The sequence below is a fragment of the Phocoena phocoena genome, chromosome 6 (genome assembly GCF_963924675.1).
Source record: "Phocoena phocoena chromosome 6, mPhoPho1.1, whole genome shotgun sequence".
Lineage (NCBI taxonomy): Eukaryota > Metazoa > Chordata > Mammalia > Artiodactyla > Phocoenidae > Phocoena > Phocoena phocoena.
Window position 1 is genome coordinate 113753149 of NC_089224.1, and position 24554 is coordinate 113777702.

The following is a 24554-nucleotide window of genomic DNA, read 5'->3' on the forward strand; positions in this document are numbered from 1 at the left end:
CTTGTATCTTGTTGTCCAGAATTTGCCCCACCTGCGCGTGCACGCAGTTATTTTTAGTCCCTTATCGTTTCTTTGTATTTCGTTGCTCGAAGAGATGTTTGTTTCGGTGCAAGCACTGCAGCAAAGGGTCCCAGGTCTCAGCCTGTCTCGCGTGGACACACATACAGAGGGGCCTCAGCGCGGCCCCGCAGATGGCGCTGCCCGTGCCCGCGGTGCTGCTGGCTTTGTTTTACAGTCATCACCATGCGTCTCGCTCACCAGCAGGCCCGAGGCACTTCCAGCCCTCCCTCTTTTGCAGGCGCTCTATGCCTCTCTCTCCATGGGAAGGGTAGGGAATGGCTGACAGAGGCTTGCCCCCCTCTGCCCAGGGCGGGCAGGGGCCTCCCAGTGCTTGGCCAGTACAAACACCTCGGCAGATATGGGACGGGATGGGACGTAGAAGGCGCTCGGGGGAAATGCACTATGAGTGTTTGCTGAGACCACCAAATGGCTTTATCCCGACAAGGCAATGTCTGGGGAGGGGCCAGGCCAGGGGCTGGGTGTACTGAGGCCCACCTTCCTCTTGCAGACCTCTGTAAGCACCGGGCCCTGGTGGTTTGCTGGGTCACAAGTGGGGTGAAGAAATAGAGGTAGGCAGGCTGGCCAAGCTGGAGGCTCCGGTCTGGCGTCAGGGTTTGGACACGTCGGCAGGGCCTGGAGCCCCCCGGCAGCCCGGACGGTTGTCATCTGAGCACCCCTGCACCCAGCTGGGCTCCAGGGCAGCCAACCCACAGCCTTGGTCCTCCCAGCGCCGACACCTGACGGCCATTACCTAGGCGAGTCACCTGTCCTTCCCAGCCTCAGGCCTCCCTCGTCTGTGAAAATGGAAGGAATCGGGCAGAAAAGCCACACAATGTGGCAACAGGGAGCGGAGGCTCAGTCAGCTGGTCCCGGGTGGGAGACCTCGCTCCACCGCTTCCTGTCTGGTCTCCTGGGGAAGGCACTTCTCCCTCCCTCAGTGCCTTGGTTTCCCCACTTTGCAAACGGACAGAAATCTGCACACTTCCTCAAGCTGTGTGTATTCAGTGAGAGGATCCGAGCTCGCCCAGCAGGGCGTCGGGCGCAGACTGGGCTCCAGGAAGTAGCTGGCTCATCCACGCCTGGGATCTCATGCCTGGCACGGAGCTGAGCCTGGCATGCGGGCATCGGTAAACGAGTACCCCCGTGACTCCCAGAAAGCTCTGGGGGGAAGGAGGTGGGGGAAAGGGCGACCCCTGAGTGCCCACGGTTGGGAGGACAGACAGCGATGTCCCACCTGACCCAGGGGCTGGACCCACCCAACTTGGGCAGCAGGGGTCGGGGCTGGCCAACTAGAGCCCCACCCGCGTCCCCAGAACCCACAGACCGGCTGAGGCTCCCCTCTCCAGCAGCCCCCGCCTGCGGAGGTGACCGGCCGAGAGCCACCGGCTGTCACCGTGCTACTATCCCTCCCCTCCTCCCAGCGCCGTGACCGTCAGCATGACTATTACTACTACTTCCGTTGTAAGGCAGCCCCTCGAAGCCTGGGGCGCCAAGACCCTCTCCCACGTGGCGCGTCCTCTGGGCACCCAGCCTCCGGGGTGGGGAGGCGGCCGAGCCTGGGCGCCCCCGGGCCGCGGCGGGAGGGAGCCCGGCCGCCCCCAGTTTCCCAGCCCCCCTCGGCCGTTCCACTGTGGCGGCGGCGCGGGGAAGGCGGGGCGGCGCGCGGAGATGGTAGCGCCCGCTCCCCTGCCGCCAACCCGCCGCCTGCCGCCCGCCGCCCGCCGCCCGCCGCCGCCGTGCGCTCCGGCAGGATGGCGCGGGCCAAGCTGCCGCGCTCGCCGTCCGAGGGCAAGGCGGTCCCGGGGGGCGCCCCGGCCGGCGCCTCGGCCCCCGAGGAGCCGCACGGGCTCAGCCCGCTGCTGCCGGCCCGCGGCGGGGGCTCCGTAGGCAGCGACGTGGGCCAGAGGTAGGGGCGGGGGCGCGGGGCACCGCGGGAGGGGCTTTGCATCTCTGCGCTCGCATCCCGCACGGGCTCCGCTCGACTGCACCTGCCGCGCTGCCTGCAGCCCCGGGAGGGGAGGGACGGCCGAGACCTCCCTCGGGACCCCCAGCCAAGCGCCCCAACCGCTCTGTGTGTCTCCAGCCCGCCTCGGGGAGCCTGTGGGACCCCTGCTCCCTCCTGCTCTGAGAGGCTGAGCGCAGAGGGGCTGCAGATAAGACCGGAGGGAAAGGCAGTGGGGACCTGGGCGCTGTGCCAGGTGGCTTGGTGACCACAGCCCGAGCCCTGCCCCACTGGAGGCCACACTCTTGTTGGTTCCAGCAGCCACTTGGGGGGAGGCAGGGCCAGCATCTGTGTCCTGCTTCAGAGGTGAGCAGCTGCACAGCAGATGGGAGCTGCGGTGTATCAGGGCTCAGGCTCCCTGGGGCTGGTGCCTGGAGCCAGTGGCAGCTGAGGTGCAGGAGGCTGGTTCCCCAGCCAGGCAGGGGCAGTGCCAACCCCTGTCCGGCCCCTCCTTGAGGCCCGGCGCAGCACGACAGCCTATTTCACAGATGAGGGCGCTGAGGCTCAGTCTGCAGGGCTAATGCAGAGCCACCCCTGCCCTGTGCCAGGAGCCCTTCTAGATGCTGCGGGGGAAACCGAGATGAATCAGACCCATTGGTGTGGGCACATGTCGTGGGCGCGGAAAGCTGTGCCTGGTAGAGGGAGGTGCAGGCTGGGCCGGGACAGGGAGAGCGGGCTTCCTGGGGCGCTCGCCCTTCGGGGAGGGGGGTACAGGGAGATGGGCAGGGGCTTCCAGGCAGAGGAAGCGGCCAGGGCCAAAGCCTGGGGTGGTTGGGGGAGGCGCTGTGCCGTGTCAGGGTTGGGGCGAGGGGTTGGCAGAGACTCAGCCTGGCAGATGGCAGACCAAGGGTGCCTGGGGAGCCTCCCCCCGCCCCTCCTGCTGGCCACATGCCCTCTGGGCCCCTCAAACCCCATTTCCTGCTCCTTAGCCGCCCCTGGGGGCCACTGCCCAGCGGTCATTCCCATTTGCCGGAGGAGACTGCTAAGGCTGGAGATTGAGTGCCTCTAACGGGCACGCCTGGTGGCCTCACGCAGCTGATGGGCAGCCCCTGGGCAGGAGGGAGGCAAGGGCCGGCCAAGGCCCTGGAGACCAGGTTCCTCTCTTCTCCATCCTCTTCCTGGAGGCAGTGCAGGGACAGAGGCATGGCAGGTCATGTCCAGGCTGCATCTGAACCTGCAGTGCAGCATGGGAGCCGCGGTGGCAGGGACACCTCCTCCAGGGAGCCCTCCTCCCATACCCACCCCTGCCACCCGCAGTCCTGTGCTGATGACCTTCATGTGAGCAGCCTCACTCAGTCCCCCTGCAGCCCCTGAGGTTCAGGGTCCTCATCAGCCTCCTTCTGCAGAGTAGAGGGAGTGTCTGCAGCTGCATCGCTGGCCCAGCAGCACCAAGGGCTGGTGCCTGCAGCTTCCTCTCCCCAAGCGTTAGAGGCGCTCTGTGGAGTTTGCTCTGGACGGGAGGAGTAGGGAGCCATGGCAGGTTTCAGAGCAGGGGAGGACTTGCAGGCCTTGTTCCTTAGGAACACGAGTCTGACAGATTCCGGTAAGACCAGAGCCGGCAGGTGGTTGCCCTCTGCCGGAGGGAGCCTGTGGCCGCAGCTCCTGCGGCTGCCCGCATCCTGCACGCGCCTTCTGGAGCCAGCCGGGGGCAGGGCTCGCTGGGCCACGAGGCCTCGTCCCTGCCCAGGGCGCCCCCCACCCCCCCCCGCCGCTGAAGCACTGCACCCCCATCTCCTGGACGCTGTGGGGGGATCGTTAGAAACGTGACCGGGGTGGGGGGGGTGGTGATAAGGACCATCGCTTGACAGCTTTGGAGCTGAAGAGCCAGTGAGGGAGAGGCTGGCCATGTAGTGAACTCTCCCGGAGGGTCACGGCTGGGCTAGGGCCCCTTCATGCCCCCAGCGACCCTGGGGCTGAGCGGCCTTGCCCCCAGGGGTGCTGCCGTGTAGCCTCACATCTGCTGGGGGGCCCCAGCGCAGTCCCCCACCTCCTGCCGAGCCTTCAGGAGTCCAGCCTCAGGTCGGGGCCAGGGACGGCAAAGCTGGCCTGCATGGACTGGGGCCCGAGTTCGGGGGCCCCACTGGTGGCAGGGGCGGTGCTTTCAGCCCTGGACGTGGGCTGCCCCCTGGCCTTTGAGAGACGAGTCCTTGGGCCCCAACAGCTGTGTGTGGGAGGAGGGGCCCCAGGAGCCAGAATGGGATGAGGGTGCTAAGGCCCAGAGCTGTCGCCCAGGGGCCAGCAGGAGAGCAGGGCAGAGCAGGGCAGTGTGCTGGCTTTTGGGGACACCCCTGCAGAGCCCCAGGCTGGTGGGGACAGAACCACTGGAAGGTGTGGGCAGGAGGTTTCCAGGCACAGCTCAGGTCCTAGCCGGGCGCCAGGTGTGCTGACCTGGAAGGAAGAGGGACGCAGAGGGGTGGGACAGCTGGGGCAGGTGAGGCTGGAGAGGAAGGGCCCGCCCCCTGGGTTTGGGTTGTGTCCCAAGTGAGGGGCTCACTGGTGGCTTGCTGGAGGGGACGTGGGGGTAGCCGGGAAGGCATGGCAGGGGCCCTGGTGAGGAGGAACGGGCTGCAGAAGGATCTAGGAGGTAGAATTCTGGGGTCTGAGAGTTGTGGGGAGTCATGGCAGGGAATGGGGAGCGCTCTGTGGACGGCTGAGTTTGGGGTACCCAGAGGCACGGCCACGGGGAGAAGTCCGGGAGGCAGAGCCCAGGCCGGGGAGTGGGGACCCTTGTGTGGGTGTGGCTTTGGATGGGGCCACACGGGCAAGGGGAGGAGTGGAGGCCAGAGGCCAGGATGAGCTCTGAGGACCCGCCGGAGGCCGCGCGCGCGTAGAGGTCAAGGGAACTCCAGGGCAGGAAGAGGGTCCCCGGGGAGGGGAGGCAGGAGGACCTGGACGGGGGAGTGGGAGGCCGCCAGGAGGCCAGGCCTCGAAGCTGGGCCAGGAGGCTGTCTTCGCCCTCCCCAGGGGTAGTTTCAGGGGCGGAGCTCACCAACCCTGGACCCTCACCCGGAGGGGACATCCAAGGAGGGGCTCGCTCAGAGCTGGGCTGACGAGAAGGTTTGGGGGGAGAGAGGGCGAGCTCCAGCCGCGGGGTCTTCGTGCAAAGGCCCCCAGGTGGGGTGGGGCCTTGGGGGCGGGGTGCAGTCAGGGGTGGGGCCTGGGCGGGGCCAGTGCGGGTGCTGCGGGGCCTGGGCGGGGGTTGAAGTCGCCCGGAGACCCGGGTGGCAGCTTCAGAGAGTGGCCGCTGGGGGGCGCCCGTACACCCAGGGCCCTAACTCAGGGCGGCCCCTCTGAGCCTGGCTGTCCACCAAGGACGCGCGGGGGCGGCGGCGGTCAGGCCCCGCCTTTGCGTGCAGAGCCCTGGGGGCGTCTGTGGACTGCGGGGGGCCGGGGAGGGCAGGAAGCAAGGGCTGCAGGGAACACCGGCTTGGCCAGCCCAGGACCAGCTGTGCACTTTGCTCTGGGGGCCCGAGCCCGCCCTCCCCGCGTGCTCTGAGCCCAACGCGTAGCCGCCTCCATCGGCTCCGGCTCCCCCTCGGGCGGCTCCAGCGCGGCCCTGCCCTCGTGCTGTTCTCCCCAGGACCCTCGGGCCTCCCCAGCCCCTCCTCCGCGGCAGATCTGCACTTGTGCCCGCCCCCTCCAGGAACAGGCCCAGTCTCCCTCTCTCGACCTGTCCTCTCCGGCCGGCGCCCCTCACCTGCTCTCAGCAAGTTCCTGGTCCGCTGTGACCGGCTCTGGCCCTGCCAGGTTCCTGCCACCCCGGGTGCAGCTGTCGCCCGACTCAGCACTGGGGGCAAAGCCCAGGCCAAAGGGAACCTGAGCTGGATAAACACGCAGAATCTGGGCCCAGTTAAGCCCAGGTTTCCCCTGCTCTCTGCAGCGCCCAGCCCCACACCACACCCACCCAAGACCTCACCCGTGGGGGCACCAGGAGCTGTAGGCCGGGGGTCCCACCCAGGGGGCCCTGCACAGGCAGGCAGGCAGGCCGCTCCCCCCTCCCCGCCTGTGGTCTTAGGGAGGCAGTGGTCCTCTCTGAACCTTGGTTTCCCCTTCTGGAAGATGTTTGCTTTAAGAATTGAAAGAGAGGCCCTGTGAAGCCCTCTGCGGAGAAGCAGGCCCCAGGTGGGTGCGTCACCAGCAAAGAGCAGACCCTCTGTGCCCCCCTCCCTACTCCGCCCCGACACGGGCAGTCTGGCAGCTCGAACCAGCCTCTTCCTCCCAGCCTCCCTCCCAGGTCGGCACAGGCCACGCCCACCTTGGTGTCATCTGGCTGTGCTCAGTCTGGTAGAGCCTTAGGCCGGGCCGCCCAAAGGGCAGCAGGTGTGTGTTGCTGGCCCAGTAGAGGGGTTGCCCCTGGGGGTCCCTAAAAGCACTGGCCTGCCTCGTCACCCAGGAAGCCGAGGGGCAGGGCAGGGGGTGCAGTGGCCTGTAGAGGGCGGGGGAGCCCAGCAGAGGTCATCCAGCCAGTGGCCCTGTGTGGGGCCCGCCTCTTGCTGCCATCAGCTTCCTGGGTGTCAGAGGGGGGCTGACGGTGCTGCTTCCTGGACACCGGGGTCACGCAGGGCCTGGGGCGGGCTTAGTGCCGAACGGGGCAGTAAGCCCTCGCCAGACCTGCGGTCCCGCCGCTCGCCTGGCCACAGGCGGGTGCCCATCCCGCGTGCGGTCTCCCGGGTCTAGCGGTCACCCCATCCCGCCCGGGGCGGGGCGGGGCACGTGTGCCACACTGCCGTGTGCCCTGTGCTACTGTGCGGGCGCCGAGGGCGCCAGGCCCAGTCGGGAGTGTGCGCACGGGCGCACCCCTGCTTCCCTTGGACCCTGCCCGCGTCCTCCCTACGTGTCCCTGCCCACACCTGGTCCAGGAGCCCAGGCCCTCTGTCTGTCCATCCGTCCGCGTTGACGCGTCCACTCCATTCCGTCCCCAGGCTTCACCTGGAAGATTTCAGCCTGGACTCCTCTCTGTCTCAGTAAGTGCTTGGCTCACAGGTGGCCTCCCAGCCCCTGGCAGGCCCGGGGAGGGAGGGCAGCTCGAGCCATGCCAGCCCAGGGGGGAGCGTCCGCTCCGGCCACACCATCTGCCCTGCAGCCGGGTGAGAGCGGGGACACGGCCGGTGCTGCTGGGCCTCGGGTGGCGCTTCCTGGGGCGGAGCCTGAGAGTAGGAGATGGGGGTGTCCGGAGGCGAATGCCCCACAGGTTGTGACCACGGCCCTCGGGAGGGAGCAGGGACCCCTGCCGTGGTGCCTACGTGGGGACAGGCGTACAGGTGACCGCTGGTGACCGTCCGGACCCCCAGGCGCCTGGCTTGGCTGCCCCACCGTGAGCCCTGCCAGGCTGTTCCTGGCTTCAGCTGGGATTTAGGTCAAGCAGAGGGTGCTTTGAGGTCAGGGTACCCAAGCGCCCTCAGCAGCCCCATCGGGGGCGTGCCTGGGAAAGAGCCCCCCACCTGCTCACACCACGGCGTCCAGTGTGGCCACCGACTGGGGCCTGGTTTTTAGTCTCGTTAGTTAACGCCGTCGACGTTGGCCAGCACCGCGCGTACGGGGCTTCCCCGCGCCGCCCCCTGCAGCCCAAGGCTTTGCGCTGTTACGCCGCTGGCAGGGGCCTGGGAGCTGCCCTGGGCCTCAGCCCCCCAGCGGTGGTGCGGTGGGTAACAGGAGGGGGAAGGTACCTCCTCCACCGCAGGGCTCTCCCAGCCCCACCGGGAGCGGGTCTGAGACCGTGGGAGGATGTGGACGATTGCGGCCGCCTGAGGGGCCGAGGCTGGGGTCCTGCTGCCCCAGAATTGCATTGTCACGGGCAGAGCAAACGTCCCTGGGCCCTCGGAGGCCCAAGGAGGCTCACCGGGGCCCCTGACCGAGCCAAGGCGCCAGTACAAGGACGCTGTCTCGGACTGGGGAGGCCCAGGATGGCGCCGTCTGTTGGTTTGAGAGGTCACCCGGAGCCCTTGCTCTCGTCGGTGTGAGGCACCGGGAGGGCTGAGTGGCAGAGGGGAGGCGCGTGGCCGTGGGCTGACGTGGGACGGCGGGCGGCCTGTGCCCCAGCCTGTTCCGTGGGAGGAGCTGCAGGAGAGCCTGTGCCCCCGATGCCCCCACAGGCGAGGCTGCAGCTGGGGCAGAGCAGCCCGTCCGCAGCCCGTCCGCCTGAGGGCCCCACCTCCAAACCCAGATCAGCCCGGCTCCTTGCCCGCCCACCCTGGGACCTGCCACTGCCCGGGGAGCAGGGCGGGCCACGGGCTCTGCCCGTTCGCAGAGTAGCCGCGGCCTCGGCGTTGGCAGTTGGGCCCCAGCCCTGCTCTTCCATCTCGCCCGGGGCTCCATGGCCTCCTGCGTGGAGCTCCCGGGCACCTGCTGGAGAGCCACCGGCACGCAGCAGCAGACCGGGAAGAAGGCCGCCAAATGTCGGCCCCGTGTGAGTGCGAGGCTGGCACCGCCGGGCGGGTGGGCCTCCCCACAGCCGTGTGCCTGGTGTCCCACCGGGACCGGCCGCCCGGCCCTGTGTGTGCCGCTTCCCGGCACAGGCCATCTGTGCCAGAGCTGCCTGCCGGGAATCCCTGGAAGGCCACGCCCGCAGCCTGCCGGTCAGCTGCCAGTCAGCAGGGAGAGCTGCAGCCCCTTCTTCCACCTGCCCTCGCCTGGCAGGTGTGGTCCTGGTGGGGGGGTGCTGTTCAAGCTGCTCTGCTGGCACGAGGGGGCCTCCTCTGGTCCACCCCAGCGTGGGCAAGACCCTGCGCACCGGCAGCGAACGCGAGCCGAGTGGGGATGGGCCACGGCCGCCTGCTGGGACCTGACTCCTACGCCCCTGAAACTCGGGAGACCCAGGCCCCATCGGGAGTCCAGAGCCCTGTCTCCTCTGACCACTGGGTGACCTGAGGCAGCGTCCAGCCTGAGTGGGCCTCAGTTTCCATGTGTGTAGGGACGGGGCTGGCGGGACCTCTCCGAGAGGCCCTGTGGCCGGGCTTGGGGACATGGCCCTCCAGCTGCCCGGCCTGGACCGCCGTCCTCGCCAGCCTGAGAGCTGCTCACTCCATGGCGGACGGAAGGGAGCAGGGCTCGGGACTGTCCCGGGACAGGGAGTGGGTTTGGCCTGTCCAGTCCTCGGGGCTCATGGCCGAACCGCAGGGGGTACCCCAGGGACCGTCTGAGGCCGGGGCTCTCAGAAGCCTCGGGGCCCCGTGACCAGGCCTGACCAGTGCCGCAGACCTTCCTGCGCCCCGGGCAGCGGGCAGCAGGGGCCCCGCGGTGCGCCCAGGCCTCCCCGCCGGGCGTCCTGCCGAAGGAGCAGGTGAATGGCTGCGAGCGGGTGCAGACGGAGTGGACCCCTTGTCTGCCCTCGCCCGGCTCTCGAGCTGTGTCTGCCGGGCCGTCGTGGCAGGCGGTTCCTGTCACCGCCCGAGCCCCAGGTGAGGCGCCAAGGCTCAGACAGGCGGGGCAACAGGCAGGGGAGGGGCGGGGCTCTGCCAGGCCAGGTGGTCCGTGACCCCCGGCGTGGCCGCATCCCCCAGCAACTGGTGGAGCCAAGAGCACATCCTGCAGCTGAGTCACGCCCGTTGCACCTGCACTGCAGAGTAGATGGAAAGCTTGTAACTTACTCTCTGTGGTGGGAGAAGCGGGCAGCCACAGCTCGTGAAAAATTAAAAGTGCAGGCGGCTCCGTGGATTTCCCCGGGCACCCAGGCTCGACCTCCCGGGGCCGAGTCTCCGCCGCCCCCCACCCCTTTCTCTCCTCCCGCGTGGAGAGCGCCCGGGGCCGGGGGGGCCTGTCCAGATGGGTGTCCACAGCTGCCCGGGCAGGGGGGCTGACGGGTTCCATGTCTGAGGCGTGACCAGTCCCGGTTGGCAGTCCTGACCCCTGGGCCTGGGCGGGGACTTGCGGGGGCAGCAGCGGCACGGCAGCCGCCGTGAGAGGCCGCCGTGAGAGGCGTGCGGGCTGGGGGCGTGGTGCACGGGGGGCAGGTCCCCGGGAGGCTGAGGAGGAAGGAGGGAGACTCGGCCACCAGCCACACGCACCCTCCACGTGGGCCGAGCTGGGCCTTGCTGGCCAGGTGAGGGCCGGGAAGGGGGTACCCGAGTGGAGGGGCACAAAGGCTGGGGACCCCTCCTTGAGGCTTCTCTGTGCAGGGCAGGACGGTGGGGGAGTGGTCCCTCGGGACACGTGGGCACCGCCGAGGGGCGTCTGCCCCCTGACCTGGCCCAGGCCCAGCCTGGCTTGTCTGAGCTGCTCCTTCAGAGAGAAGGCATCTGACCAACTCCCCAGAGGAACCCTCGGATTCCCGCGACCCGGCTCCGGGTAGCACCTGCAGAGGAGGTTGGGGTTCAGGTCCAGTGGGGTGTGCTGGGGTGCAGTGGCGTGCACTGACCACTGGCTCTGGGCTTCGACCCCGCCGGTCTGCGGGAGGCCTGTCCTGCCACCCCGGCTGACCGCCCTGCACCAGGACCTGAGTGTGGGGAAGGGCCCACGCCACCAGCTCCTCCCCCTGGGCCCTTCTTGAGCCCTGTGACCAGTGGGGGCCACTGTGGTCAGGCCAGGGCCCCCGACCTGGCAAAGGTCAGGGAGGTGCTGGGGCTCTGCCCAAGTCCCCTCCCGTGGGCGCATCACCAGGGAAGGTCCAGACGGCTGCTGCCAACACATCCAGTCTGTATCACACACTATGCCTAGAACAGCCTTGAGGAGTGATGAATATTTTAAACACTTCTTGGAGATGTTGGGGCAGCCGGCCGCAGGCAGAGCAGTGCCATTGAACTTTCAAGGTGACAGCGGCATGAATTTCTGCATCGACAGGAGCTGGAGCCTGGTCAGAGGGGGAGGACGTTCACAGCCCTCCACCCTGGTGGACGACGACAGGGAGGTAGGGGTGGGGAGCAGGGACCTGGGCCAGCGTGCGCCTCACCTCTGCCTGTGGACCACTGTCCTGCATCCCATCTGCTCAACCGCCGCCTCCTGCGTGCAGCCCTCCAGGGTGCCTCTGGGTAGCACTACTCTGTCTTTAGGGTGCTCAGTCCCTCTGCCTCCTGTGTCACGGTCTTCACACAGAGTGTGGCTGAGCAGCTGCCTCCCCTGGACAGTCTTATCGCATCCACACAACATCCCTGAGGGTGGCGGGGCCGCCTCCACCTGACCTCTGGGTGAGGTGAGGCACAGGGCATGGCATCTGGACCAGGCGTTTCCGGTCAAAAGCCCCGCCCCAAATCCCGAGCTCTTGGTGCCTCTGTCTGGTCAGGGGGTGACGACTGGCCACAGTGATGCCCACGGGCTGCTTGTGGGGTCCTGAGACCCACCTGCCAGTGGGGCAGATGCAGCTTGGAACGGAGGCCGTGTGGCAGATGCCAGGTGCTAACCCAGAGCGAGGCAGCCCCGCCCCAGGGCCCCCACCCGGCGAGGGAGAAGCGGTGCTGGACCGTTCCCACCGCGGGAACCTGGCTACAGGGTCATCGTCGTGCTCCCTGCTGTCAACACTGGAGTTTCCGTTACGGTGGAACGTTAAGCCCTCGCCTGGCCAGCATGCCGGCCACAGCGGGCTCACGGCCGAGGCGGGGGCAGCGGCCCGTGGCCTCCGGGTCCCACGTTACCCTAGTGACCAGACGGGCCATCCCCACCCCCTGTCTCCTCGTTCGACGGCAAAATCCGGCCAGTCCGTGTGGTCTGTTCCCAGGATGCTGGGAGCCCAGGCAGGGGCTCAGGGCATCTGGGGGTCATCTAGGGAGGGGGCCCACTGCCGGCCTGTCTGCCTCGACCATCCCACGGGCTGCAGCGAGTCTCCAGGCTCAACCACCAGGAGCCTCCAGACAAAGCAGCTGACCATTGGCTTCCGGAACATTCTGTACTAATGACGCGGCATGTTTTGAGCCAAGGGCCACACAGGCCACATGTGATCCTGGTGGCTGCCATGACAGCCCAGGCTGGGGGCCTGTGAGCATACACCTCTGCGGGGCCTGGAGGTCCCTGGGCACTGAGAAGGCGGCAGCCGGTGGGCAGGTCCGCTGGGGGCACGCGGGGATGTAGCACACCCAGGGCCTTCTGTCCGAGGTGGCAGCGCTGACCCTGGCCCTGGCAGCAGGGAGGGGCCCGCCGTGTGGGGGGCTTTGGGCTGGAGCCCCCGCTGGCCCCGGGCCCACTTCTTCCTGCCCGCCCCCCAGGGTCCAGGTGGAGTTCTACGTCAACGAGAACACCTTCAAAGAGAGGCTTAAGCTGTTCTTCATCAAAAACCAAAGATCCAGTGAGTGGGGCCTTCAGGGTGGGGGGCAGGGCGGCGGGAGTGCCCCTCACCTCCGGCCCGCACCACGTTCCACCCTGTGGGGACCCGCCGCCCCTGGCAGCCGGGTGGCACCGTCTCGGCCCCTTCACCCCGAGGGGCTCCCTGGCCCCTCCGTGTGGCCCCACCCTCCCGCTGCGGGTACCTTCCTCCTGCATCCCAGCAGGAGCTTGGCCCCCTGGGATGCAAGATGGGGTGCGGAGGTGCCCGTGGGTCCTGGTCCGTCAGTCTGTCCATTGCTCCCCTCACCCCCCGCCACCGGTGACACCAGCCCCGGGAGCCCTCTGTACCACGTCCGTGAGGCGGGACAGGGTGAAGCCTCTCAGAGGCCGGCCCAGCAGAGTCACCCTGTCGGTGCTGGCGGGGCAGCCGGTGCGGAGGCCCAGGTGCAGAGGGCGGAGTGCGGGCTGGGACCCCGGCCAGTCCGGGAGCCCTGACCACCGTCCCGTCCCCCACAGGCCTGAGGATCCGGCTGTTCAGCTTCTCCCTGAAGCTGCTGGCCTGCCTGCTCTACGTTGTCCGTGTCCTGCTGGACGACCCGGCCCTGGGGATCGGATGGTGGGTGACCTGCGGGCCCGGGGGCTGGGCCTGCTTGTGGGCCCTCTGCCGTTACGGAGGCCGACGGGGTCCGCACAGGGCTCCGTGCCCGGCGCCCTGTGCCCAGGGCCTTGGGGAGTCCTTCCTTCCCCCCTGGGGCCCCACCCGGTACCCCTCCCCAACAGAGCCGTTGCCAGGATGCCATCCTCAGACTCCAGCTGACCAGCCGGCTCAGCATGGGCAGAAGGGTGTCCTTGTCGTGGACGATGGCTGCGTTTGCAGCCGCACCCGGACCTGGACAGAGCTCTCCTTGGGGGTCTGGGATGCCCCCTCCCTGCTCGCCCAGGGGTGCGCGGGGGGGTCTCAGCGAGGGGCTCTGGGTCGCTCAGCAGCTCCTGCTGGGCAGGCAGGGGTGCCAGGCCTCGGTGCGGGGGGGACGTGAGCCTCGCCGTGCAGGGCGGGGGTGTGCCTCTTTCTTGGGGCTCCACCCGGTTCCCCTTGCCCCTCCCCATCTGCTCCGGGAGCCTCTCTGGACCCCCTCATACCCGGATGTGGGGTTCTGGAAGGTTCTGGAACGGTCCTGCTTCCCTCTTTTGCTCTGTCTGGGGGTCTCCCCAGCTTTCTCTCCAGCCTCTGGTTGAGATTTTCACCTCTGCTCTTGTGTTTTCTGATTTCTGAGAACGCTTCATCTCCAAGCGTGGCTCCCCCTGCAGGCGCCCTGCCATCAGCACCTCGGGTTTGTCTGAGCCGCTTTCCTTTCTTACGGTTCCCCCTTCTGCTCAGTCTCTGCGCCCCCGAGCTCGCGTTGGAGGGACCTCCTCGAGCGTCTGGCCGCTCACACTAAGGCTGGGCTCTCGGAGGCCGAGGGCCCTGTGGTCAGGGTTTGTGGCCAGTTGGTCACCACCGTCCCCTGGGTCCGCCTGGCTCCTCAGGGCAGATCGTTCCCCTCTTCCCTGCAGGGTAAGGCCTGGCCCCTGGGCTCCTGCCCGCTGAGCTGGGAGGGAGACCGGGGTCAAAGTTCGCAGTGCAAGCTTGTAGTTACCTCCCCACCACGTGCAGCGGGGCAGGTTCCCCAGGCCAGACCCTCACCCACTCCTGAGAACGGACCTCCTGTTTTCATCGGGAGTGCAGGAGGACAGATCCCACCGTGGTGGTTTGAGAAGGAAACCGGGGTTCTGACTCTCCAAGCACTTTCCTGGGTTCATCCCACCTTCTCCCACTCCCAGAGGCGTCTGGGACATCCGGCTTTACATCCCCACAGGGACCGGCCCTGTTGTATTCTTTGCACAGCACCTGGCACGTGACGGGTGGGTGGGAGAGCGAATGGATGGGTCAGGGGGCTGGTAGATGTATGCGTGGGATGGATGGACAGGTGGGTGGATGGATGGAGGGATGAAGAGATGGATGGATAATGGATGAGTGAGTGGACAGATGAGTGGATAGAAGGAGGATGGATGGGTGGGTGGGTGGATAGAAAGGTGGATGGTGGATGAGAGGGTGTATGTGTGGATGATGTAAGGACGCTGGATGGATGGGTGGATAGATGGCGGGTGGATGGGTGGGTGGATAAATGAGTGGATAGAAGGTGGATGGTGGACGAGAGGAGGGTGTATGGGTGGGTGATGTAAGGATGGTGGATGGATGGATGGGTGGGTGGATGGATGGATGGGTGGGTGGGTGGATGGGTGGGTGGATGGATGGGTGGGTGGATGGTTGGGAGGGTGGCTGGCGACTTCTATGGGCATTGAGTTTGCAACAACAGGTTCTGGCTTAGGAGGAAGTGCGTCAGTTGAGAAAAAAGGAGGGAGCTGCCCGTCACCATGGGGCTCTGTGAGAGTAAGGTCCTGTTGGCCAGTGACCCTGGCTTTGCTTGTAATCTGGGGCAGAACTAGCATGTCTGCCAGGCCCCTGCCACCTTCCCAGCGATGGGCATCCAGGTGGCTTGGGGAGGCTTGTCCTCGGGAGTGACTTAGAGACATGCGTCTTGGAGCCGGCACCACGGGGCAGGAGCTCGGCTTTTCTTCGTGTCTCACGCACGTCGCCCGGCCTTGTTTCGGCAGCTCTGGCCTCCAGGAGGCCCTGAGTGCTGCGTGGTCCATCGCTGGCCATGCGCAGCCCTTTCTCTGCTGGCAGCCCAGGTGGAATCCCCACTCCCTCCTGGGCTCACCTCTTGTGTTCTCCTCACCCGGCCCGCCCCTCATCCGTTAGAGATTCTCCGAGAGCATCTGCAGGGTGCGTGCAGGCTGCCTGTTCCCCAGGTGTTAGAATACAGACGCCTGTCTGAGTTGTGGGGGCCTGGCCCTGGCTGGGGAGAGTGTGCCCCCCATACACCCTAGGCCCGTGGCAACCCTGGGAAGGGTCTGGTCCCTTCGGGGGCGGTGCTGGGAGGGGCCGTGGCCAGCCAGCTCCGTCTCTCCACAGCTGGGGCTGCCCGAAGCAGAATTACACCTTCAATGAGTCGTCCTCCGAGATCAATTGGTGAGTTTGCCACCCAGCTCCCACTCAGAGGCCCAGGGCCGGGTCGGGTGGACAGAGGGTGACACTGCCCAGCCCCCCAGGATAGATGCCCAGCCGCAGCCCGTGACCCTCCTGGGATCCCCGGGCCCTGGCCAAGCAGCAGGCAGTGGCGGGATGGCCCCTCAGCGTACAGCCCCTGAGGCCCAGGAGCAATCTAAGAGTGACAGCAGGGGTCACCAGCAGCCGGCTTGGTCCAGCCCTCATGGACCGTGCGTGGGAGGAGAGATGCAGCGAGGACCTGCCGGAGGGTCGATCGCTGCCTCTGCACCTCACGGCCCTTTAGCCAAAGAAAGCAGGCGCCCAGTCAGGCAGTGGGAAGTGACGCTAGAGCGGCGGGGGTGCCCGGTTCACAGGCCAGGACGCGTCCCAGGGCCTTGGCCGCCTTCTTGATGGAGGCTTCTCCCTTCCAGCCTCCCCAAACCCAGAGCCCCCCTTTGGCCTTAGCCCGCACCTACGCCCCTCCCCTGGCACCCCCGGCCCAGCCTCGCAGAGCAGTCCTGGTACTTGGCAGCAGCAGGACCCAATGTACCAGACCCTGAGCTCTGTCCCCAGCTCCGCAGCTTCTCCCGCTCTGGCCCGGTCGCCCTGTCCCTGGAAGGCACGCACAGCTGGGGTGGAAGGGACGCGCCAGCCCCTCCCTTCACACCCGGCCCTGGAAGCCTCTCCTTTCTGGGCCTGTGCCTCGGAGTGGCAGCCAGGGCGGCTCGTGAGCCCGGGCCCAGCTCTCGTCCAAGCAGCCCTGAGGCCCGGGGATTTCAGAGTCTGTGCCCCTGGGCCGGGAAACAGCAGCCCAACACCTCCACTGCGGCGGGGGCCTCCCACCCCACAGGGGCCCACGGGGGTCAGGGCCTTGGCCGTCTGGGGTCTGGCTCTGCACTGAGCACGGCCACCCGACCCCTCCTGCTGGTCTCGCCCCAGCCTTTGTCCCAGGGCTGCGTCTGGGCAGGGACACCCCCACCCAAGTCACTCCCCTCCCCTGCTGGGTTACGGACAAGGACCTGAGGTCGGGGAGCGTGATGGCCAGCATCCCTGCCCCTGCGGGGACGGGCGTAGGAGCCTGTCCCCGGGAGCCCAGACGAGAAGGGGAGGCCACCTGGGCCAGCTGCGGACTCTGAGCCCACGGCCCATCCCCAGGGCAGCCCACTTAGGCCCTGGCCTCTCAGGCCCCGCCCTGGGGCCCCCTTTCCCCGGGCACCTCCCCTTCCCTCCTGCCCTCGGCCCCTCGGAGGGCAAGGCTGCTGCCCTCCGTCCAGCTCAAGCAGCAGCCTGTGGTCAGTAGAGGCCCAGGGCTCACCTCCCTCTCTCCCCAGGGCCCCCATCCTGTGGGTGGAGAGGAAGACGGCTCTGTGGGCCACTCAGGTGAGTGGAGGCAGCACGGCTCTGGGGGGCCCTGCCTGCCCCGGCCCCGCTCAGAGGCTCCGGCCCCTCCCCGCCCCAGGTCACCGTGGCCGCCGTCAGCTTCCTGGAGACCACGCTCCTCACTTACCTCAGCTACAAAGTAAGTGCCCCCAGGCCTGGCCCTGCCCTCCCCCGCACCCCTCCCCTGCACCCCTCCCTGGCCCCCTCCCCGCCCACCTGCTCTGAAGCCCACCCCCCTGGCTCCCCAGGGCAACATCTGGGAGCAGATCTTCCGCGTGGCCTTCATCCTGGAGATGATCAACACGCTGCCCTTCATCATCACGGTGGGTGAACCGCCAGCTGGGGGAGGGGCTGCCGAGCCCGCGCGCCCTGACCCATCTCCTCCGCAGATATTCTGGCCGCCGCTGCGGAACCTGTTCATCCCGGTGTTTCTGAACTGCTGGCTGGCCAAGCACGCCCTGGAGAACATGATTGTGAGCCGCGGGCGCCCCCCGCCCCGCCCCTCCCCTCCCGCTTCACCTCTGCGAGGCCCCCAGGACCCCAGGGCACAGCTCGCCATGCCCTGGCCCTGTGGAGAGCCGGCCAGCTTCCTTTGGTGCCCAGGAGGCCGGGCTGACCGGCGGACATACGTGTCTCTGTCCCCACGAGATGCCCTCACACCTCCTTCCTGACTAGCCGGGGCCCCAGCCCTGATGCCCCGGGAGAGTCACCCAGGCCTGTCCCTGCCCCTGGAACCGTGGCTGGTGGAGGGAGAGGGTGAAAGTGCAAGTGAGCGCAGGCGGGGCCCCGAGACACGGGGCCACGGGCAGACCCTGTGCTGAGGTCTGGGCGAGGCCCCTGTCGGCAGGCGGCGCAACGACTCTTTTCTCCCAGGGTGCCCCTCCCCCGCCCAGGCTCCCTCGGCTCACCCCCATCCCCACTGCAAAGTGAGGTCACGCTCTGAGGTCACGGCCTCTGGCCTGCGCCCCGGGTCCTCCCCTGGCATGGCAGAGGCCGGACGGGAGACCGAGCGCTGAGGACGTGGGGCCGGGGGGGGGGCTCTGGGCTCGGACCAATCCCTGCTCTGCCCCTGATGGCGCCACTTCCCGCAGAACGACTTCCACCGAGCCATCCTGCGCACCCAGTCGGCCATGTTCAACCAGGTCCTCATCCTCTTCTGTACCCTGATGTGCTTGGTCTTCACGGGGTGAGTCCCTGCCCGGTGGCCGCGTCCGAGAAGCCGGGGTGGAGGCCCGGAGCAGAGACGTGGCAGAGGAGGGCACTGGCGGGGGGGCGGGGGGGACCCGGGGGGGACCCTTGGCTCGAGGTCCAGCCGAGAATAAGGTCTGGGAGCAGCCGGGGGGCTGGAGCGGAGAGCACGCCCCCCCGCACGTGCCTGTGCCCTGGGCGAGGACATGGGCAGGTCCCAAGGCCGTGTGCCTCCCACCTCCCCTCCCCCACGCCCCCCCCCTACACACGCAGACGCACACTGCAGCGGAGCGGGGCGGGGTGTCCGCGGGGCAGGAAGCGCCGGGGTGGTCCAGCCTGCCCCCTCCCCGCAGCCAGCGCGTCCACCCTGGGGAGGGCCCCAGCACCGCTGTGTGCCGCGCCACGGTGTATGTGGGGACGGGACGCGGGGCCACGGCGGGGGAAGGACTGTTCAGCTCTAGCTGGGGGTGGGGGGGCTGGGCGTGCCCCACGCAGTCTGACCTCCTGGGGGAGGACGAGCTCCGAGGTGGGTGGCAGGTAGGGGCTCGCAGCCTGGGCGGCTCCGCCCACCCCCTCTGACCCCAGGCCCACGCTGAACCCACGCAGCGCTGTGTCCGCGCTCCCGTCCAATTTTCCAGGGGCCTCAAAGGCGCCTCGGGGCAGGAAAGAAGGCCCAGGGGGATGCACTGGGTGTGCCAGCCCCACAGGCCGGGGTGGGGGAGCGCAGAGCTAGACCCGGGCCCACGCTGGGGCGCCATGTCGACGACAGCTGACGTGCTGTTGCGGGCAGGCCCGGCCTCGCCCCAGGAGCCAGGCCGGCCGAGGCCCTGCCGCCACCCCCATCCCCGGTTCCAGGACCTGCGGCATCCAGCACCTGGAGCGCGCGGGCGGCAACCTGTCCCTGCTGACGTCTTTCTACTTCTGCATCGTCACCTTCTCCACCGTGGGCTACGGAGACGTGACGCCCAAGATCTGGCCGTCCCAGCTGCTGGTGGCCATCATGATCTGCGTGGCCCTCGTGGTGCTCCCGCTGCAGGTGTGAGCCCTGCCCGGCGGGTCCGAGAGGGGCGAGGAGGGGTGCCAGTCCTGGGAGGGGCCACAAGGCCGAGACCCCGACGGGGCACGCGGGGCCTGCCGGGGCCTCCTGGGGACCTGTGGCTAGCGAGGCCCGCAGCCGTCAGGACAGTGGGGGGGCGGTGCTCAGACGGCTCCCCCGGGTCCCGTGCGGAGTGTGGAGCGCGGGGGGCTGCCAGGGTGCCCCGCGGGCTGGGCATCAGGAGCCCTTAGCCGGTGCGGTGGCAGCAGCTGTCAGGACCCCGTGGGGCACAGCTGCTTCCCCGTCGCCTGTCAGCAAGGCCAATCTGCCGGCTGAGCCACCCGTGTTTAGATACGACGGGTAGAGGCCTGGAGAGGGGGCCGGTGGCTGCAGGCGCCCCCAGCCCTCCAGAGGGCAGGAGAAGGCCCAGGGGAGGGATCAGGATGGATTGGGGGAAGTCAGACCCCACGGGGGACACTCAGGATTTGGAGGGACGGGGCAGGGGAGGTGCCTAACTGTGGCTGCAGCTGGGGCCAGTCCACCCCCGGGGTCCTCTGCTGACCCTGAGCTCAACTCCCCACCCCCGCCCTGCATCTCGGAGCCCCCAGCCGACACCCCCCCTTCCCTGCTTTCCCCCTGGTCCGGAGCACAGCCCACCCCCCTCCAGGAAGGCCAGCTGCACGCGAGGGACACCCGTGGGCCGAGAGCCCTAAACAGAGGTCTCACCCCCATCCCCGCGCTCGCCGGAACTTGCCTTCCTGGACCTGGTTCAGCAGTGGCCTCCTCCCTGGCCTCCACCTGAAGCCCCGTCCTCCCCCCATTACCCCCCGCCCCCGGCAGAGCCCCCGCAGGCCACAGAGCACCTTAAGGTGGGCCGTCCACTTTCCCAGGGCCCTGGCTGCTTTTAGAATCCATGTTCACATTTTATTATATTTTTATACAATCATGTTTTTCTAAATCGTATTTTTAATGTTTTAGATATCTAAATTTATATACGTCAATTATTTTTTATAAGTTAAGTTGCATTTGTAGTTATATAGTTATGAGTTATGAACATCATTATTTGTTTTATGTTTTTAATTCTAATTAATCATATTTCTTTACGTTTAAAATTATATTTTTACATTACTATCCGGAACTTTTTCAAGCATGGCAAGTCTGTCCCACTCAGGAGCTACATCAGGAGAGAGAGGGGACGATCTCCCCTCCCCGGGGCAGGTTGTGGGGCTGGGGGCTGTCACCCGTGTGTGTGCCCCCCGTGAGTGCACAGAGGGGTCGTGTGTGGTTTTAAGTAAACAGTGCCAGGTAAGCTGGCTCCCGCCCCCTGGCATCCCGGACGCCTCCGCAAGGCTGTGCCCTTGTCCCACGGCTGCGGAGCTTCTGTTCCTGCGGTGCTCTGGCCCCCACGCTCCTGGCGGGTACAGGGGCCGCTCAGAGCTGGTGCTTATATCCCATCACCCAGGCCAGGCTGGTGCCCAAGCCCCAAGGAGAGGGAGGCCGCAGGGCCCGGCATCGGAGGCACACACCATCCTCCAGGGCTAGTGGATGGTCAGGACCCGTGAGACTGACTAATCTGTTGTCAGTGATGGAAAGGGACGGTCCCGGTTACTGTCCTTCGTTCTTTCTTTAACCACGTTCACCAGTTAGCGCCCTTAGAGACGGTGACAACGAAATGCCCACCTGTAAATGTTCCTTGCAGAGTAACAGTGACGACAGCTGACAGCATTCTCCCAGCTCAGGGCTGAGTTTCACACATCAGTGTTTCCTGCAGCTGCCGGAACAGAGCACCCCACAAATGGGGGGGTGGGGGCTTAAACAACAGAAATTTACTCTGTCACAGTCCAGAGCCAGAGTCTGAGACCGAGGTGTCAGCAGGGCTGGTCCTGGAGGCTTGAGGGGAGGCTCTGCTTCCGCGTCTCCAGCTTCTGGTGGTGCCGTGGTCCTTGGCGTCCTGGGGCTTGTGGTCGCATCCCTCTCAGCTCTGCCTCCGTCTCCATGTGGCTTATTCCTGCACTTCTGTGTCCTCTCGTTACGGGGCACCGGCCCCTGGATATAGGGCCCACCTTAATCCAGCCTGACCTCATCTTAACTCATTACATCCTCAAAGACCCTATTTCCAAATAAGGTCACGTTCGGAGGGCCACACCTGTGACATGGGAGGCTTGAATCCAGGTGTCTGCCGTCAGAGCCCCAGTCCTGCACAGGCCTCGGGGATCACCCTGGGGTCTCCGGCCCCTCCCACTAGGGCCCAGTCCTGTGCTTCCAGGCCACAGGGCCTTGTCCCTGGAACCTAGTAGGTGCTCGATAAACTCAATGAGATGATCTCCCCTTGGCAAGATACAGCACGTCACCCAGAGCAGGTGAGAACCAGAGGGTGTGGCTGCCGCCATTCGTTTTAAATTGTGTGGAAAAAAAATGAACGACCTCAGTGTTTTCACGGGGTCTGGCTGTCACCTAGAGACGGGAAGTCAGACAGTAGCGGCAGGCCCTGGGCAGGTCAGCTCCCCGGTCAGCTCCGTGGAGCCTGGAGTCCCCTCACCGCCAGCCCACCTTTATGGATGTGTCACTGTCCTACTTACAAAGGGCTCTCAACACCCAAAGCTCACAGCCAGGAAGTGTGGGCCAGGGTGGACAGCACCCCCCAGACGGCAGCCTCGAATCACCCACACCCTTAACGTGGGCTCAGAACCATGGTACCCAAAGTTCTCCTTCCATGCCGGGCACCTGGGTCCCTCATTCTAGGCCTGAGACTTTTCTAAGACACGTTTCCAGGTTTCTCCAAAACGTGTCTCAGGTGCTGATGGAGACCCAGAGGGCTCAGTTACCTGGATGCTCGGAGCGTATACTTCGGCATCCACTAACGGTTGCTTGGCCTCCTGGGGCTGGGAGCCGGACCTGCCACGTCTCTCACTACCCAACACACTGGCGGGACCGTCCACTCTGCCCCCACCTGGCCCCTTGAGTGACCTGTGCCGCGAACTTTGCCCGTGGTCTTCCGAGACGTGGTCGGGACGCTGCTGTCGCAGCTCCCGGGGCCCCAGGCCTCCCGGAGCTCACACGCTCTTACCTGCAGTTTGAGGAGCTCGTCTACCTGTGGATGGAGCGGCAGAAGTCGGGGGGCAACTACAGCCGCCACCGGGCCCAGACGGAGAAGCACGTGATCCTCTGTGTCAGTTCCCTCAAGATCGACCTGCTCATGGACTTTCTGAATGAGTTCTACGCCCACCCCCGGCTGCAGGTGAGGCCCCGCCCACGGCCCCACCCCGCCCCAGTGCCCCCTGAGCTCCCCGGGCCCGGGTTTCCCTGCCTGTGCAGTGGAGCCCAGGTGGTCTCCCACACCGTGGAGGTGGGTCTGTGGGGTCCTGCCTTTCCCTCCTGCCAGAGACACCATCACAGAGAAGGCTGGGCCTCCTGAGAGGCGACTGGTGTGGAAACACTAGGAAGGAGGGTGGGCCGGAGCCGAGCGAGCCTGCCAGCGGGGCTGACGCCCTCCTCCCTGCAGGACCACTACGTCGTCATCCTGTGCCCCACCGAGATGGACATCCAGGTTCGCAGGGTCCTGCAGATCCCCCTGTGGTCCCAGCGAGTCATCTACCTGCAGGGCTCCGCGCTCAAGGACCAGGACCTCATGCGGGCCAAGTGAGCGCCGGCCGGGGGTGAGGGTGCGGTACCGCGCCGGCCTGAGCGGCGGCCCCGGGCACGGGCAGGCCAGGGAGGGGCACTCAGGCAGGCAGCAGCTCCCCCTCTGTGCCTGTCACCCACCCGGGCGGGCCAGGCCCCCCGCTGACCCCGGCAGAGCCGCCTGGGCGAGCCCACCAGCCTCCTCCCACCTGCCCGGCTGTTCATCTGGGGGCCTGGGGGCAGCTGCCGCTCTGAGTCAGGTGGGAAGCGGAGGCTGTGCGCAGGTTTTCTTCTGAAGACGAGGTGACAGGGTGACTTGAGGTAAGGAGGCTGAGTTGTGAATGGAACTTTCCAGAATCTGCTGCAGCCCACAGACACCCGGAGGCTCCCCCATCGCCCGTCAGGATTTTATTCCAGAGCCTGACGTAACCTTCGAGGTGAAATGTGGGTTGTGTGGAGGCCAAGGAAGCAGGAGGCCCGGCAGCCGGGGCCCCCCCCCCCACGCCTACCTTCTGAGCCTCGGGCCCCACAGGCTCGCCCAGGAATCAAGGCCCCGGACAGGGACAAGTTGGGGTGCCAGGTGACGGGGTGGGAGCCGCCAGGCCCCCCAGCCCTGGGGCGTGGACAGTTTCTCAGCCACCCTTTGTGCAGCCAGGGGCTCTGGGGGCATGAGGGGAGCAGAACGGGTCATCCGCAGGCCTCGGGCAGCCTGTCCCGGGAGAGGACAGGCCAGCGGGCAGGGTCCGGCCTCTCTGCCACCAAGTGGGCCCTTCATTCCGTGCCCCAGCCCCACCCCGGGTTAGCGGGGGCCCGTCCTCAGCCCATCCGGGGCTTCCCAGAGCGAGCTGGGGTCTCAACAAGGCCCAACTCTTCCCCTGACGGCCGAGACGGGAGCACCACGGACGGCCCCGGTGGCGCTCAGACCCGGTGTTTTGCAGGATGGACAACGGGGAGGCCTGCTTTATCCTCAGCAGCCGGAACGAGGTGGACCGCACCGCAGCGGTGAGTCCCCCCACTGCCGCCCACCCCCTGCCCGCAGGCCGGGGGTGGGGGGGCGCCTGGGGGCAGAGCCCCTCCCCCAGGCTGCTGCTGCCCGTCAGCACCGACCGTGGCCTCCCTGCCTTAGGACCACCAGACCATTCTGCGCGCCTGGGCTGTGAAGGACTTTGCTCCCAACTGCCCTCTCTACGTCCAGATCCTCAAGCCTGAGAACAAGTTTCACGTCAAGTTTGCAGGTATGTTTGGCCCGGAGGGGGGCGCCTGTGTGCTCACGGGCGAGCGTGCGGGCCAGGGCGGGCAGAAGCAGTGTCTGACGAGCACCTCTGTGGGCGTGCCCGAGCTGGGCGCCTGTGCCGACCCCTGGAGGGCAGGGGCGAGCAGGCCTGTGCTGGACACCTGGGGGACCAATGAACAGCCCGCCCCCAGCCCTGGAGCTCTCGGTCAAGCCGGGAGACGAGCACAGAAGAGCCGAGACAATGAACAGGCTCCCAGGGGCGGGGCACTGGATGGCGCTGGGCAGGGCGGGGAGGGGTTCTGGGGGGCGCCGGGCAAGGGGGCGTGTGCCGAGGGGCAGCAAGAGCCTGTGGTGGCCCTGGCGCTCCTGCCCGCAGAGCACGTGGTGTGTGAGGAGGAATGCAAGTACGCCATGCTGGCCCTGAGCTGCATCTGCCCGGCCACGCCCACCCTCATCACGCTGCTGGTGCACACGTCCCGCGGCCAGTGAGTGCTGCCCCAGGGCCGCGCGGCCAGCTGGACGGGGGTGGGGTGGGGGGCTGCTGGGGGAGCGGGAGGCGTTGAGGAGACCTGTGATGGGAGGGGCCGAGGCCAGGGGAAACGACCGCCGTGGACCCAGCTGGGGAAGCCGTCGGTGCCTCGCCGAGCGAGGGGTCGCAGCTGGGGGCGGCCTGGGGGCTGCTGGGAATTGCAGGCGGGGCCCGCCGCGGAGCAGAGGGCCGCAGCGGGGGCAGCAGGAGAGCCCTGGGATCTAG

General features: G+C 67.2%; 1 protein-coding gene across 1 annotated transcript in view; it reads left to right on the plus strand.

The window, feature by feature from the left end:
* KCNT1 (potassium sodium-activated channel subfamily T member 1) overlaps positions 1–24554 on the plus strand; it is a 67179-nt gene that overhangs the window by 26550 nt on the left and 16075 nt on the right. Inside the window, exons 3-16 of the mRNA XM_065879977.1 lie at positions 12193–12272; positions 12767–12866; positions 15267–15323; positions 16673–16721; positions 16801–16860; positions 16970–17044; positions 17111–17194; positions 17813–17907; positions 18765–18945; positions 22019–22183; positions 22448–22584; positions 23505–23568; positions 23693–23801; positions 24177–24285. Coding sequence (XP_065736049.1) covers positions 12193–12272; positions 12767–12866; positions 15267–15323; positions 16673–16721; positions 16801–16860; positions 16970–17044; positions 17111–17194; positions 17813–17907; positions 18765–18945; positions 22019–22183; positions 22448–22584; positions 23505–23568; positions 23693–23801; positions 24177–24285 — 1365 coding nt within the window. The remainder of the gene's footprint in view (positions 1–12192; positions 12273–12766; positions 12867–15266; positions 15324–16672; positions 16722–16800; positions 16861–16969; positions 17045–17110; positions 17195–17812; positions 17908–18764; positions 18946–22018; positions 22184–22447; positions 22585–23504; positions 23569–23692; positions 23802–24176; positions 24286–24554) is intronic.